This window comes from Teleopsis dalmanni, chromosome 1 (assembly GCF_002237135.1).
Source record: "Teleopsis dalmanni isolate 2A chromosome 1, ASM223713v2, whole genome shotgun sequence".
NCBI lineage: Eukaryota > Metazoa > Arthropoda > Insecta > Diptera > Diopsidae > Teleopsis > Teleopsis dalmanni.
Window position 1 is genome coordinate 213,113,018 of NC_051846.1, and position 12,748 is coordinate 213,125,765.

A 12,748-nucleotide genomic window follows, 5' to 3' on the forward strand; every position below is an offset into this window, starting at 1 on the left:
TTTGCAGCTCATCTCACCATACATTTCTATCACATTTCGTCTCTCCTTGTGCGCACATTGCAAGTGGTTTCGATTTTGTTTGATCACTGCACAAACATGTATGTTTCTAAGTACAAACTCATTTGTTTGAAAAAATTTGGTTTGATGTTACGAGAATTATGTGAAAAGTTTTGTTTCTTCCATATTGATATAATATTAAACTTGTATATAAATTATTAATTTAATTTGTTTAATATGTTATTTTGTTAATGAATTGTTAATATAATATTGCGCGAATATATTGTTGCCTTATATAATATAGTTATTATTAATAAAAGATCTCATATATTTTAATATAAGTGGTACATGTAAAAACAACATTAAAGAAGGGCCGCACACCCTTCCAGATAGGGCACGCGTCGTCACTGCTTATAACAATTTTAAAGTTCAAGTAAACGAAGTGATTCATAGATAATTGAACAAAACAATTCCTTAATGCAAATAATGATTTAATTTGGTATGAATTTTACTATTTTTTGTGCATTTTGAATTAATTTGAGAATAATAATTAGTATTATGTTGCGGCTAGTTGAGTCAGTGCACCTGAGCACTTTTACTCTCTATTAACTGCGAGGTTTCTTCAAAACCCCTCTTTGAACCTTGACTGGATTATTGTTTATCACTTCATCAGACTAAGCAATAATTGACCTCAGATCTGCATATCTCCCTGAGGAGCCTGTAACCATTCTGAGATTTGATAACGCGGTGTTAGTAAGTCTGTCAGATTTTGCAAATAATTTCAGGACTCTATCCTTTATGTATTTTTTGATGGGATCAATCTTGAGATCCCTGAGGATGTCATTCGTCCTAATGTACCAAGGAACTTTGAAAAGTCTTCTCAAAGCCTGGCTTTGTGCAATTTCTAACTGGTGAATAGTAGTGTTTGAAGCGTTGCTAAACGCTACACAACCATATAGAAGTGACGGACGAATTATTTGGTTATATATCAGTTTCCTGTTCTTAGCATTGAGGTTTTCATTTCTAAATAGCGGTTGGAGGTAATGAAGAATTTTGAAGCAGCTAATTCTTTTCAGTTGAACATGTTTAAGCCATGTGAATCGTTTGTCCAACGTGATGCCGAGATATTGAACGTTATCCTCCCAGTTTATCACCATATTACCCACTCTCACTCTTGACGGATTCTGTCTCCACTTACGCGTTATAAACAGAGTCTTAGTTCCTACTTTATTTTCTATTTCTGAAAATACTCCAGAATGAGATTTATATGCTCTTGAAGTGGGTTCGTAATGTTGAGAGCACATTTATCTGAGAATAGCATACACGTATCGTCAGCATATAACGCCAGAGTCGAGGGACCTAACATTGGAATATCAGATGTATAAATGTTGTAGAGAGTGGGAGAAAATGGCGATCTCTGAGGAACCCCTGCTTCTATAGATCGGACTGATAAGAGAGCGCTGTTGATTTTCGTGCGAAAGGACCTCTCACGTAGGAAGCTGCCAACGATCTTAGTTAGTCTGCCTGGAACACCTAGATCAGACATTTTAACTATCAGACCATCATGCCAAACCTTGTCAAAAGCTTTAGAAATATCAAAAATGATCATTCCAGTTGATTCTCTTCTACTAAGCGCTGTCTGGATCATTTGGGTCGTTCTAGCCAGTTAAAGCTCCGTGGACAGGTCATTCCTAAAGCCAAATTGTTCGTCAGGGAGTATATTGCGTGAAGCCACTACATCATTTAATCTGCCAAGAATTAATTTAATCTGAATTAGTGTTTCACCTAATTTGAAAAATGAAAATTGTTCAAATCAATATAATAAGTTAACTGTTTTTTTTATATTTTGACATTTCCGTTGTATAATTCTAATACAAATCATATGATATTATACCATGAACAATAATAATTTGTGATGGCAAGCCTGTTTAGAATCAGCATGAATCTAAAATGTCAAAAAATATTATTTGTTTTTTTATAATATTCAAAATATTAATTGAAATCAAATAGTTGTTCGTTCAGGACTCAATAGCTCTATACAGATATAGTTGTACAAGTAATATAAAATACTTTAAACTGAAAGCATAAAATATATGCAGATAATGTGCTATTCTGTAGCAGTGACAATATCGACTAAATAAACGGGAAACGTGATCTGTTATGTCTGCTGATAGCGAAAATCCTCAACAACCAAAGTTAGATGATCCAAAGTTTCGAATAAGACCAACACAGCAAGTTGTATCAGCATGCACCGGTGCTTTAATAACCGCATTGTTTAGTAAATATATCCACAAGATACGTAAGTTTTTTACTTCTAATATTCTTTTATGTAGTGACACCATTGGATGTTATAAAAACACGACTTCAAACACAGCAGTCTACGATGACAAACAAATGTTTTCTCTACTGTAATGGGTTAATGGATCATTTGTGCCCCTGTGATCCAAAGTCACTAAATGCGACAACTAAACCTCCAGAGCATTTAAATGGTACATTTGTAAGTTTCTATGTTCCTTTCATTAAAGCTAAAAAATAAATTGAAAATTTATATATATATCAGGATGCGTTCCTTAAAATAAGTCGAAGTGAAGGGGTAGCATCCCTTTGGTCGGGTTTAAGTCCCACTTTAATTTCTGCGTTACCATCAACAGTGATATATTTTGTAGCTTACGAGCAGATAAAAGTGCGGGCACTTGAAATTTATTATAAACATTTTGCTGCAGTGAAAGGTACGCACTACGGACGCGACATACCATTTTTTATTCCCCTCATGTCTGGTATGTCTGCAAGAATATGTGCTGTTACATTTGTTAGTCCTATTGAGTTGTTACGCACAAAAATGCAGTCACAAAAAATGACAACCGCAGAAATTGCAAGCGCTATAAATCACGTAATTAAACACCAAGGAATATTGGGCTTATGGCGTGGTCTACCTCCTACTATTTTAAGAGATGTGCCATTTTCTGGTATGTATTGGACGTGCTATGAAACTATCAAAAAATACTGCAATATAGTGGAACCTACATTCGGATTCAGTTTTATGGCGGGTGCGATATCAGGATCGGTAAGATGGTTATGTTTTTCTAATTTTAACTTACAAACACGACGTTATGCTTCTAGTTGGCTGCAACAGTAACAACACCTTTCGATGTAATAAAAACTCATGAGCAGATCGAGTTTGGAGATAAAGTGTTATTTAGTGGTATGCATTAATTAAAGCAAAAAATCTCTTACACAATAAAATAAATTTTGTATTTAAGATGAACCCAAAAATCAATATCGGCCGAAGACAGTAGTTCAACGTTTTGCAGCAATTTATCGAATGAGTGGTATACGAGGTCTCTTCGCTGGCTTAGGACCAAGATTGTTTAAGGTTGCACCAGCTTGCGCCATTATGATATCATCTTTTGAATACAGCAAAGCATTCTTTTACCAGTACAATGTAACGAAACACTCCGAGGAAATAGTAGTTGCCAGTCACAAAGTTTGACGCAGGCTTAATAATATTCCATATGAATAATTGATGTATAATCAACTGTTGTTATTAGGCGCATGTTGTGCTTTTAAAATTAGACTTATATTAAAATATATTTTATGACATTTGTGAAAGTTGTTTTTATATGTAAACTTGTACATATAATTATTTTATAAGCATTTACGCTTTGTTATGGTGAATATGATTTTATTGACTCTGAATAAATTTGGTTCAACTGCCTTAACATTAATAAATATGCCTTTGCTTAAAATGATATTCAAATAAAAACTTAGGATTCTTATTTCAGAGAGTTTTCTGTTTTGGTCTTTAACGTTTGGGATTAACAAAAGTAAAACTAAGTATATAACCCTTCAGCTTTACGTAAACACATCGGTTTTTCATAAATGAAACCAATAAACAAATATCACAGACTACTAAACGCAAAACAGGATTCATTATATATAATTGTATAAGAAAAATGTTGTCGTTATGTTTAGTTTGAGATATTTCATACAATTGTATTTCGCATTTTACGTATACATGTGTGCTATATACATAAATACATTTCCTTATATTGAAGTTTATATAATTCTTCTAAATATAATAAATAAATAAAATAAATATGTTACTCTAGTTAGGAAAGTAAACTAAACTTTTTACTCTAGCAAGAAACTGAAAACTCTACATAGGTTAAACTTTTCCTCTACTGAAAAACAAATCGCGCTTTTTGCGCATCAATTACAAATTATAAAAACTATAAATTATTTAAAAATGATTTTTTGTAACAAGACTTTGCGTACTAATTGACAGGAATGTTACTATAATAATACAACCATTACATCTTCTATTTACAAAATATTAACAAAATCATATATTAGATATATTAAATTAGCTTGTCCACAGTGAAATTTCTATTCCATCTGATATTTTTATCAATATCAATAACATTTCTCATCCATAACATTATAACCAAATCAAGAAATCAACATTCCAATTTAATTCGATGTAATTCAAGTGGTTATTAGTTATTCCTATGAAAAATAACACAATATAAAAAAATTTTTTAAAATAAATACTATATAAAATTTCATTTATTTTATTAATGTATTGTTTTAATTTTTTTAAATATAAATGTAATAAAACTATTACTTATAGTTTACTTATAACAACCGAATTTATTTTAAGCATACGTTGGTACATAATGAGACTTAAATGCAAATGAGACGCCATAATGAGACGCCTAATGTAAATGCAATCAGGTATGTTCATTGCGATCTATGTTCACCGTTTTTTTTTTGAAAGACCGATGAAACGTAATTCTTGACTTTAGCAAATTTTTTGCATTTGAGACACATTCTTGATTTAATAGTCGTCAATTACGGTTTATTGCATATTATTTGTGGCGATATATTTCTTGATTAAAGTTATAGGTTTGTGGTGTTTTCTTTTTTTAAGGAGCAAATTTTAAGTAACTTAAAGAAGAATTTTTAATTTTTGAACGATACAAACTTTTTGCAACTTTTACAATTGTAGTAAAATGTGAAATAAAACGCACAATATAATCAATGTCAATTTTTTTTTCTTTTTATAGTTTTAAATATCAAAATCAATATGTTTGGGTTCACTTCTGAAAATCAAAGACTTTGCTGGGCGTGTAAAGTAAACCCATGTGAAATGGACATTCACGTTCAACATAAACTGAATATGGCGGTGAAGCAATTGGTCAATACTGAAGAAATCAAGCAAGTTTGTCCTAAGAAGCTATGTCGTTCTTGTGCTTTGTTGAGCATCGAATCCGCTCATTTTAGTAGTTTTATAAAACATGCATACGACAACCTTGGAGATAATATGGAAATATTGTAAATGAATTGCTAACAAACAATATTCATTGACGTAACCATTAACTGACGGTTATTTTCTTTTTCTAACGTTTCTTTTTAAAACGTTTCTCTTTCTATACTCAATTCAATTAATCTGAATGCGCCTATGAATGTTATTATTTTTAAATCTTTTACAGATATTTTCTCTTTTAAATTCATATAAATGTTTCTTTAATAACTTTTTAAAAATGGTATTCGTTTCCATAACGTGTAAAAGATTTTAAATTTATTAATTAAAATTTAATAAATTTTTTCTAAATTCCCCAGCAGCATTAAAAACGATATTTTTTGTCACAACTGTTACTAATAGATATACAGGAAGTCCCGATAGCTCTGAGATGAATACAGAAAATAATAGTGAGGTGGGAAAGATTATACGTACTGACGATGGAAGAATTAAATGTAATTTTTGTGACAGTACATTTACCCAAATAAGCTCTTTTAAACAACATGTGATGAGCCACTCCGGACTGAAACCTTTCGTTTGTGAATATTGTAACAAAGGGTTTGGACGTCGTACTGTATTGAATAACCATATGCGCTTACACACTGGTCAAAAACCGTATCAATGCCATATGTGTGTCTTAGCGTTTACAACTAAAGACAGAATGGATGTAAGAATCAAGAACAATGTTAATTAATTAAATTCAATTAATTTAATTATTTTATACAGACGCATGTGAAACGTGATCATGTTGAGAATAAAAAAAGTTCGCGAACCTACTCGTGCAGAATTTGCAAACAGAAGTTTGATACTTATTATGACAAAACCCTTCATCAGCAAATGAAAGATTCACCCTGTTTTGAGAAAATTAAGTCCAAATACGTTAACGATAACCCAGACGGATTGAAAACTGCTGCTTCCGTATCATCTTTTATTTGCTTAACTTGTCATAAAAAGTTCTCGACATCAAAGGAATTATTAAATCATCAGAAAGGACATGACGCTCCAACGGTTGAATGTAAAGATTGTAAAATACTTTTCACCAGTGTAACTGAACTGTTATACCATGAAACAAAAGCACACAATCGGGTAGGCAACGCTAGCATAGAGGTGATCAATAATCAAATATTATCTGTTCATGAAATGACGCAACCTGCAGGCGAAAACAACAGCGAACTTCAATGCTGCAAGCGTCAAAAATTGGACAATACCGATGAAATAAACCCAGCTGCTATGTTTCTTGCGAATTGTAGGACTCGTGCTCGTAAAGAAAAGGGCTCAGATGAACACAAATGCCTAATATGTAAGGCTGTATTTACAGCAGGACCGTCATTAAAAATACATTTGCGTTCACACACTAACGAAAAACCATTTCATTGCAAATATTGTTTCAAGCAATTCAGTCGGAATAGTGTTCTTAAAGTGCATCTAAAACGACACACAAAAATAAAAGCGCATAAATGTTCTCAATGCGATATGGCTTTCGATTTTAAGCACACATTAGAAGTAAGTCAATTAAAGGGACGTGGATATACTCGTATTTATAATATTATTATTATTATTATTATTATTATTATTATTATTATTATTATTATTATTATTATTATTATTATTATTATTATTATTTTACTTTTAGACACATATCGAGCGTTCCCATAAACATACCAACGTGATTGAGCTTGTACTCTATTGCTCTCATTGTCCGGAAGTGTTTTCCGATGATTTCCAATTGCAGGAACATATGTCAGTAGAACATGAAAGCATCAATGTTAATTATAAATGTGAAGTTTGTGAAAATGAGTTCGATGACTTCATGAAATATAAGAACCATGTGGTGACACATAATTTACAAGAGCATATCTCAGCAGAACATGGAACCTCCAATGATTCAAATGATTTACAATCTGCTGAATATCTCTCAGAGGAAAACGAAAGCTCTATTGAATCACAATCTGACATCGGTACGATGTCAAATGTGGAAGAAGTTATAGATGAAAATCATTTGAAGGATCGAAATGTGAAAAAAAGTTGCAAAACTTGTAAAAGTTTGCGTAACAAAAAGTAAATATAGTATATAATAACATTATATTAATTAAAAGTTTGAAAGTTCCTTTTTTCTAATATTTCAGAACCGAACTTCACATACACATTAAAAAAAAGCATGTGTGTACTGCTAACAAAAGTTTCAGATGCCATTTCTGTAATGAATTGTTTTACGACGTTATTTTATTCGATGAACACTTGGCTAATGTTCATGATGACAAAACATATGAGAACCAGTGTCCTGAGTGTTCTAAATTATTCAAGAATAACTTTTCATATAGGAGACATATATATAAAGTACACGATGCAGTCCGTTTAATCTGCTGCGAGCGCAACTGTGGGAAAGTTTTTGAATCTCTCAAGGCTTTTGATATACATGTTGTTAACCATTTCTTATAAATTTAATACGCATCATTAGTGCATAAGCATACGAAACATATCACTTTCATATTCACTTTCATATGAACGTTTTTCATTCTCAAAAATCCTTTAAAATACGTGTGAACCATTTTCATAAATAACTTTCATATACACTTTACTAATGCTGCATATTTCTGTTAGTTCACAAGTTACAATATTACTTTCATAAACACTGCTTATGCTGCATATTTCTGTTAGTTAGTAAGTTACAATGTTTATGACAAATAGTAAATTTTATAATTATATAATGTGTATTGTGAGCTCTTTCAGCTGAATATATACTGCAAATAATTATATATGCACTAGTAATATAAATAAACAATATATTTGTTTTTAATATGGAAAATGTTATTGTTTGTTTTCAATTGTAGTACCTAAGTGCAAGTTACAAGCTCTCAGCTAGCACTTTGGCTGTAGTTTATTTCAATATAGATATTTTAGTAATTTTATAAATATCTCTTAATGATTACACATTTTAACATATTTTTAAAGCTTTTTTATATTTATTTTATTAAACTTGCTATCAGTTTTGATGTTACAAGCAATAAGCAATTTATTTACTTAAATTTAAGTTCTGACATTTGTTACTGATTTGTTATACTGTAGCAGGCCTTTTGTGCCCGGGAAATGAGAATCGTGATGAATTTGAAAAAATATGTTTAGAAAATTTGAAGTAATCATAGATTCTACCAGTTCTAGTAAATTGATCTAATATATAAATTTCAAATCCAACAATTAATCTAGTGCTATTAATGCACTTCGATATAGCAGCGAAGCATTTGGTACTCATAGCATGAAGCCCATATTTTTACGTTGTCATCTCATTAGATATGCCAAGCCTTCATAGCCTTTTAAATGTATTTTAAAACAGTACGTTCAGTGCATGTTATATGCATAAATTTGCCATCAAAAACTGTTACATCTAGTACTCTAGAGTTGTCTGTCAAACATGTAAATAAACCACACGTGCAAAATAATATCAAATTAGTTTTCATTCTCTTCTACAAAAAAAGGTTGGGCTGACTTTTGTTTTAATATGCCTAAAAGAAAGAAAGAAGTGAAAATCTTAGCCGATAAAGAAGCAACTAAAACTGTTCCACAGCTTAAAAATAAAAAAAACGCTGGAAAAAAATCAAGTGAAATACCCCGCGGAATGCCGAAATCTGGTAGACCATGGAAGACCCCAAAAACGAAGTATATTTTGTGTAAACATTTAATTGTTTTATATTAAGAAATTATTTTTTAGATTTACTAGCATTAAAAAGACTGTTAATCGTAATTCATTTGAAAAGAAATTAGAGCTCAGAAATCAACTGCGACATATAAAAGAAATGTCAAAAGAGATAAAGGAACAACGCAAAGAAGCTGCCGTAGAGAAACATAAAAGGCGTCAGGAAAATGCTGAAAGACGCTTGGCAAATGAACGTCGTTCTGAAGTTGTACAGATAATCAAAAATCCATCCAAATTGAAACGTCTGAGGAAAAAACAAATGCGTCAGATCGAAAAACGCGATATCAGTCAAGTAAAAGTAGCTTAAAGCCCCGTATCTATGTCACTTTTAGTTAATTTTAAAAATAGTAACTAGTTTATAACTCTAAAATTATATGCACATACTATTATTATTAATAAATAAAAATAAAATATGTACATACATATAATATCAGATGCAAACCTACTTTCTTATATTATTTGAAATAAACAAAAGTTAAATATTAAATTATATTTATGAACAAGTTTGCTATGAAATTCACTTTAAATGGTTTTAATTAATATTAATATTTCAATAACATAAAATATCAAATATTTTTATACAAAAATTAATATTTCTGTATATATTCTTTAAGGCATTTCAAGTAAATAAAATATGCATACGTTATCATCTTAATTATAGTCAAATTAAACACAAATCATGAAAATTAATATAAGGGATTTCGAAACTCGTACCTATTCAGTTGAAATTGAGCCAGTTGATTCAATTTTGATGCTTAAAGAAAAAATATTTGAAGTACTTGGTCATGAGTATCCTGTCCGTCAAACGCTCATTTATGATGGGAAAATTATGAGCGATCAACATATTGTAAAGGATTACAATATAAGTAAGGATAAGTACGTTTTAGTGCTTCTCAATGACGAAATAACAGCTTCTATATTAAAGCCCTCATCATCATCATCATCGTCAATAGGTATATTATTTTCAGAAATACTTTTTTAACGTATGTTAAAGTTTTTAAATTGCATAGATGAAAATTCTGACTAAACGTGCCAAGAACTAAATAGATCAGCGAATTGAAGCATAACTAACTGAATAGGTCTGCATTTAGTTCGAGCTTTCTTTAGAACATTTAATCCAAATGCCGGTGGAATTTATTTATTTATATTTTATTTCTTTTTATTAATGCAGCCATTGCATTTTTATTAATGTTTATAATAAACATATTATTGTATAAAAGAATAAACAAATATAGCCTTTTTATTTTAATTTCAGAAACTATTTTGAAGTAATATTATTACATTGTAAATCCTTGTTCTAATGGACTAAGCGTCTATCTGCATATTTACTTTTCTCTCTCATGTGTTACAAGTTACACTCATGATCGTCTAACTTTTGAAAGGTTCTGCAAACCTTGTTCATATGTATTATTTGACAAAATCTACTTTAAGATCCTTCTGTTATCTGTTATTGTGCTATATTAATATTCGATGTTTTAAGATACGACTATATATATATATTTAAATTATTTTATTACTTTACTCTCTCTCTTTCTCTTGACATAATAAATTCCGCGGTAACAGTTGTTACTGCATGTGGAAGGCGTTTTCTATCTTAAGAGGCTTCAGGCTAAGCTATGTTAAGAATTTTGTTGCAATACCGACGTACTTTGCTACACTGGCGAAGGAGGTTATTTCCGTTTACTGATATTTGCTCCGTTGCAATAGATATTGAAGAAAAGATCATGATTCGAAAAAAAAATCGATGGTGCTATTATAATCTGTGTTGATTAATTTGATTTGATTTCTTATTTCACTTGACATATTTTCAAAACTTTGTTTTATATAAATTAGTTTTATAAAAATATTAATCTCTAAAAAATACCATTTCTGACACTCCAATATTAACTTTACGAAAAATAAACTTGAAAAAGAAGACAAAGAATTTTTTTAATAATATTTATTTGATTCACTACGTTTGATTGAAGCCCATATTTTTACGTTGTCATCTCATTAGATATGCCAAGCCTTCATAGCCTTTTAAATGTATTTTAAAACAGTACGTTCAGTGCATGTTATATGCATAAATTTGCCATCAAAAACTGTTACATCTAGTACTCTAGAGTTGTCTGTCAAACATGTAAATAAACCACACGTGCAAAATAATATCAAATTAGTTTTCATTCTCTTCTACAAAAAAAGGTTGGGCTGACTTTTGTTTTAATATGCCTAAAAGTAAGAAAGAAGTGAAAATGTTAGCCGATAAAGAAGCAACTAAAACTGTTCCACAGCTTAAAAATAAAAAAAACGCTGGAAAAAAATCAAGTGAAATACCCCGCGGAATGCCGAAATCTGGTAGACCATGGAAGACCCCAAAAACGAAGTATATTTTGTGTAAACATTTAATTGTTTTATATTAAGAAATTATTTTTTAGATTTACTAGCATTAAAAAGACTGTTAATCGTAATTCATTTGAAAAGAAATTAGAGCTCAGAAATCAACTGCGACATATAAAAGAAATGTCAAAAGAGATAAAGGAACAACGCAAAGAAGCTGCCGTAGAGAAACATAAAAGGCGTCAGGAAAATGCTGAAAGACGCTTGGCAAATGAACGTCGTTCTGAAGTTGTACAGATAATCAAAAATCCATCCAAATTGAAACGTCTGAGAAAAAAACAAATGCGTCAAATCGAAAAACGCGATATCAGTCAAGTAAAAGTAGTGTAAAGCCAGATACGGGGCTTTTCACTTTTAGTTAATTTTAAAAATAGTAATTAGTTTGTAACTCTAAAATTATATGCACATACTATTATTATTAATAAATAAAAATAAAATATGTACATACATATAATATCAGATGGAAGCCTACTTTCTTATATTATTTGAAATAAACAAAAGTTAAATATTAAATTATATTTATGAACAAGTTTGCTATGAAATTCACTTTAAATGGTTTTAATTAATATTAATATTTCAATAACATAAAATGTAAAATATTTTTATACAAAAATTAATATTTCTGTATATATTCTTTAAGGCATTTCAAGTAAATAAAATCTTAATTATAGTCAAATTAAACACAAATCATGAAAGTTAATATAAGGGATTTCGAAACTCGTACTTATTCAGTAGAAATTGAGCCAGTTGATTCAATTTTGATGCTTAAAGAAAAAATATTTGAAGTACTTGGTCATGAGTATCCTGTCCGTCAAACGCTCATTTATGATGGGAAAATTATGAGCGATCAACATATTGTAAAGGATTACAATATAAGTAAGGACAAGTACGTTTTAGTGCTTCTCAATGACGAAATACCTGCTTCTATATTAAAACCCTCATCATCATCATCATCGTCAATAGGTATATTATTTTCAAAAATACTTTTTTAACGTATGTTACAGTTTTTAAATTGCATAGATGAAAATTCTGACTAAACGTGCCAAGAACTAAATAGATCAGCGAATTGAAGCATAACTAACTGAATAGGTCTGCATTTAGTTCGAGCCTTCTTTAGAACATTTAATCCAAATGCCGGTGGAATTTATTTATTTATATTTTATTTCTTTTTATTAATGCAGCCATTGCATTTTTATTAATGTTTATAATAAACATATTATTGTATAAAAGAATAAACAAATATAGCTTTTTTATTTTAATTTCAGAAACTATTTTGAAGTAATATTATTACATTGTAAATCCTTGTTCTAATGGACTAAGCGTCTATCTGCATATTTACTTTTCTCTCTCATGTATTACAAGTTACACTCATGATTGTCTAA

At 30.1% G+C, this 12,748-nt stretch overlaps 6 protein-coding genes across 8 annotated transcripts; all 6 read left to right on the top strand.

Annotated features, from left to right (window-relative positions):
* The first annotated feature begins 1,885 nt into the window (after nucleotides 1–1,885).
* On the top strand, nucleotides 1,886–3,600 carry LOC119671825 (solute carrier family 25 member 40-like). 2 transcript variants are annotated; one of them, XM_038082628.1, is made up of 6 exons: nucleotides 1,886–2,053; nucleotides 2,116–2,275; nucleotides 2,331–2,494; nucleotides 2,558–3,061; nucleotides 3,118–3,199; nucleotides 3,258–3,600. In XM_038082628.1, exons 2-6 carry the CDS (start codon nucleotides 2,158–2,160, stop codon nucleotides 3,485–3,487), a joined length of 1,098 nt encoding a protein of 365 aa, XP_037938556.1. In that variant the 5' UTR covers nucleotides 1,886–2,053; nucleotides 2,116–2,157; the 3' UTR covers nucleotides 3,488–3,600. The 2 variants fall into 2 exon arrangements, with proteins under 2 accessions (XP_037938556.1, XP_037938555.1); XM_038082627.1 differs by having other exon boundaries at nucleotides 1,886–2,275.
* A 992-nt stretch (nucleotides 3,601–4,592) lies between these two features.
* On the top strand, nucleotides 4,593–8,055 carry LOC119671827 (zinc finger protein 791-like). Of its 2 annotated transcripts, none has more exons than XM_038082630.1 (6): nucleotides 4,593–4,731; nucleotides 5,064–5,331; nucleotides 5,663–5,966; nucleotides 6,026–6,802; nucleotides 6,933–7,357; nucleotides 7,426–8,055. In XM_038082630.1, exons 1-6 carry the CDS (start codon nucleotides 4,722–4,724, stop codon nucleotides 7,736–7,738), a joined length of 2,097 nt encoding a protein of 698 aa, XP_037938558.1. In that variant the 5' UTR covers nucleotides 4,593–4,721; the 3' UTR covers nucleotides 7,739–8,055. The 2 variants fall into 2 exon arrangements, with proteins under 2 accessions (XP_037938558.1, XP_037938559.1); XM_038082631.1 differs by lacking the exon at nucleotides 4,593–4,731 and adding an exon at nucleotides 4,828–4,902.
* A 628-nt stretch (nucleotides 8,056–8,683) lies between these two features.
* LOC119671828 (coiled-coil domain-containing protein 86-like) lies at nucleotides 8,684–9,396 on the top strand. Its single transcript, XM_038082632.1, has 2 exons — nucleotides 8,684–8,953; nucleotides 9,006–9,396. Exons 1-2 carry the CDS (start codon nucleotides 8,796–8,798, stop codon nucleotides 9,295–9,297), a joined length of 450 nt encoding a protein of 149 aa, XP_037938560.1. The 5' UTR covers nucleotides 8,684–8,795; the 3' UTR covers nucleotides 9,298–9,396.
* Nucleotides 9,397–9,577: 181 nt separating this feature from the next.
* On the top strand, nucleotides 9,578–10,155 carry LOC119671829 (UV excision repair protein RAD23 homolog A-like). Its single transcript, XM_038082633.1, has 2 exons — nucleotides 9,578–9,943; nucleotides 10,001–10,155. Exons 1-2 carry the CDS (start codon nucleotides 9,670–9,672, stop codon nucleotides 10,015–10,017), a joined length of 291 nt encoding a protein of 96 aa, XP_037938561.1. The 5' UTR covers nucleotides 9,578–9,669; the 3' UTR covers nucleotides 10,018–10,155.
* A 927-nt stretch (nucleotides 10,156–11,082) lies between these two features.
* LOC119671830 (coiled-coil domain-containing protein 86-like) lies at nucleotides 11,083–11,792 on the top strand. Its single transcript, XM_038082635.1, has 2 exons — nucleotides 11,083–11,352; nucleotides 11,405–11,792. Exons 1-2 carry the CDS (start codon nucleotides 11,195–11,197, stop codon nucleotides 11,694–11,696), a joined length of 450 nt encoding a protein of 149 aa, XP_037938563.1. The 5' UTR covers nucleotides 11,083–11,194; the 3' UTR covers nucleotides 11,697–11,792.
* A 238-nt stretch (nucleotides 11,793–12,030) lies between these two features.
* On the top strand, nucleotides 12,031–12,538 carry LOC119671831 (ubiquitin receptor RAD23c-like). Its single transcript, XM_038082636.1, has 2 exons — nucleotides 12,031–12,329; nucleotides 12,387–12,538. The coding sequence occupies exons 1-2, from the start codon at nucleotides 12,056–12,058 to the stop codon at nucleotides 12,401–12,403; spliced, it is 291 nt and encodes a 96-aa protein (XP_037938564.1). The 5' UTR covers nucleotides 12,031–12,055; the 3' UTR covers nucleotides 12,404–12,538.
* The last annotated feature ends 210 nt before the right edge of the window (nucleotides 12,539–12,748 follow it).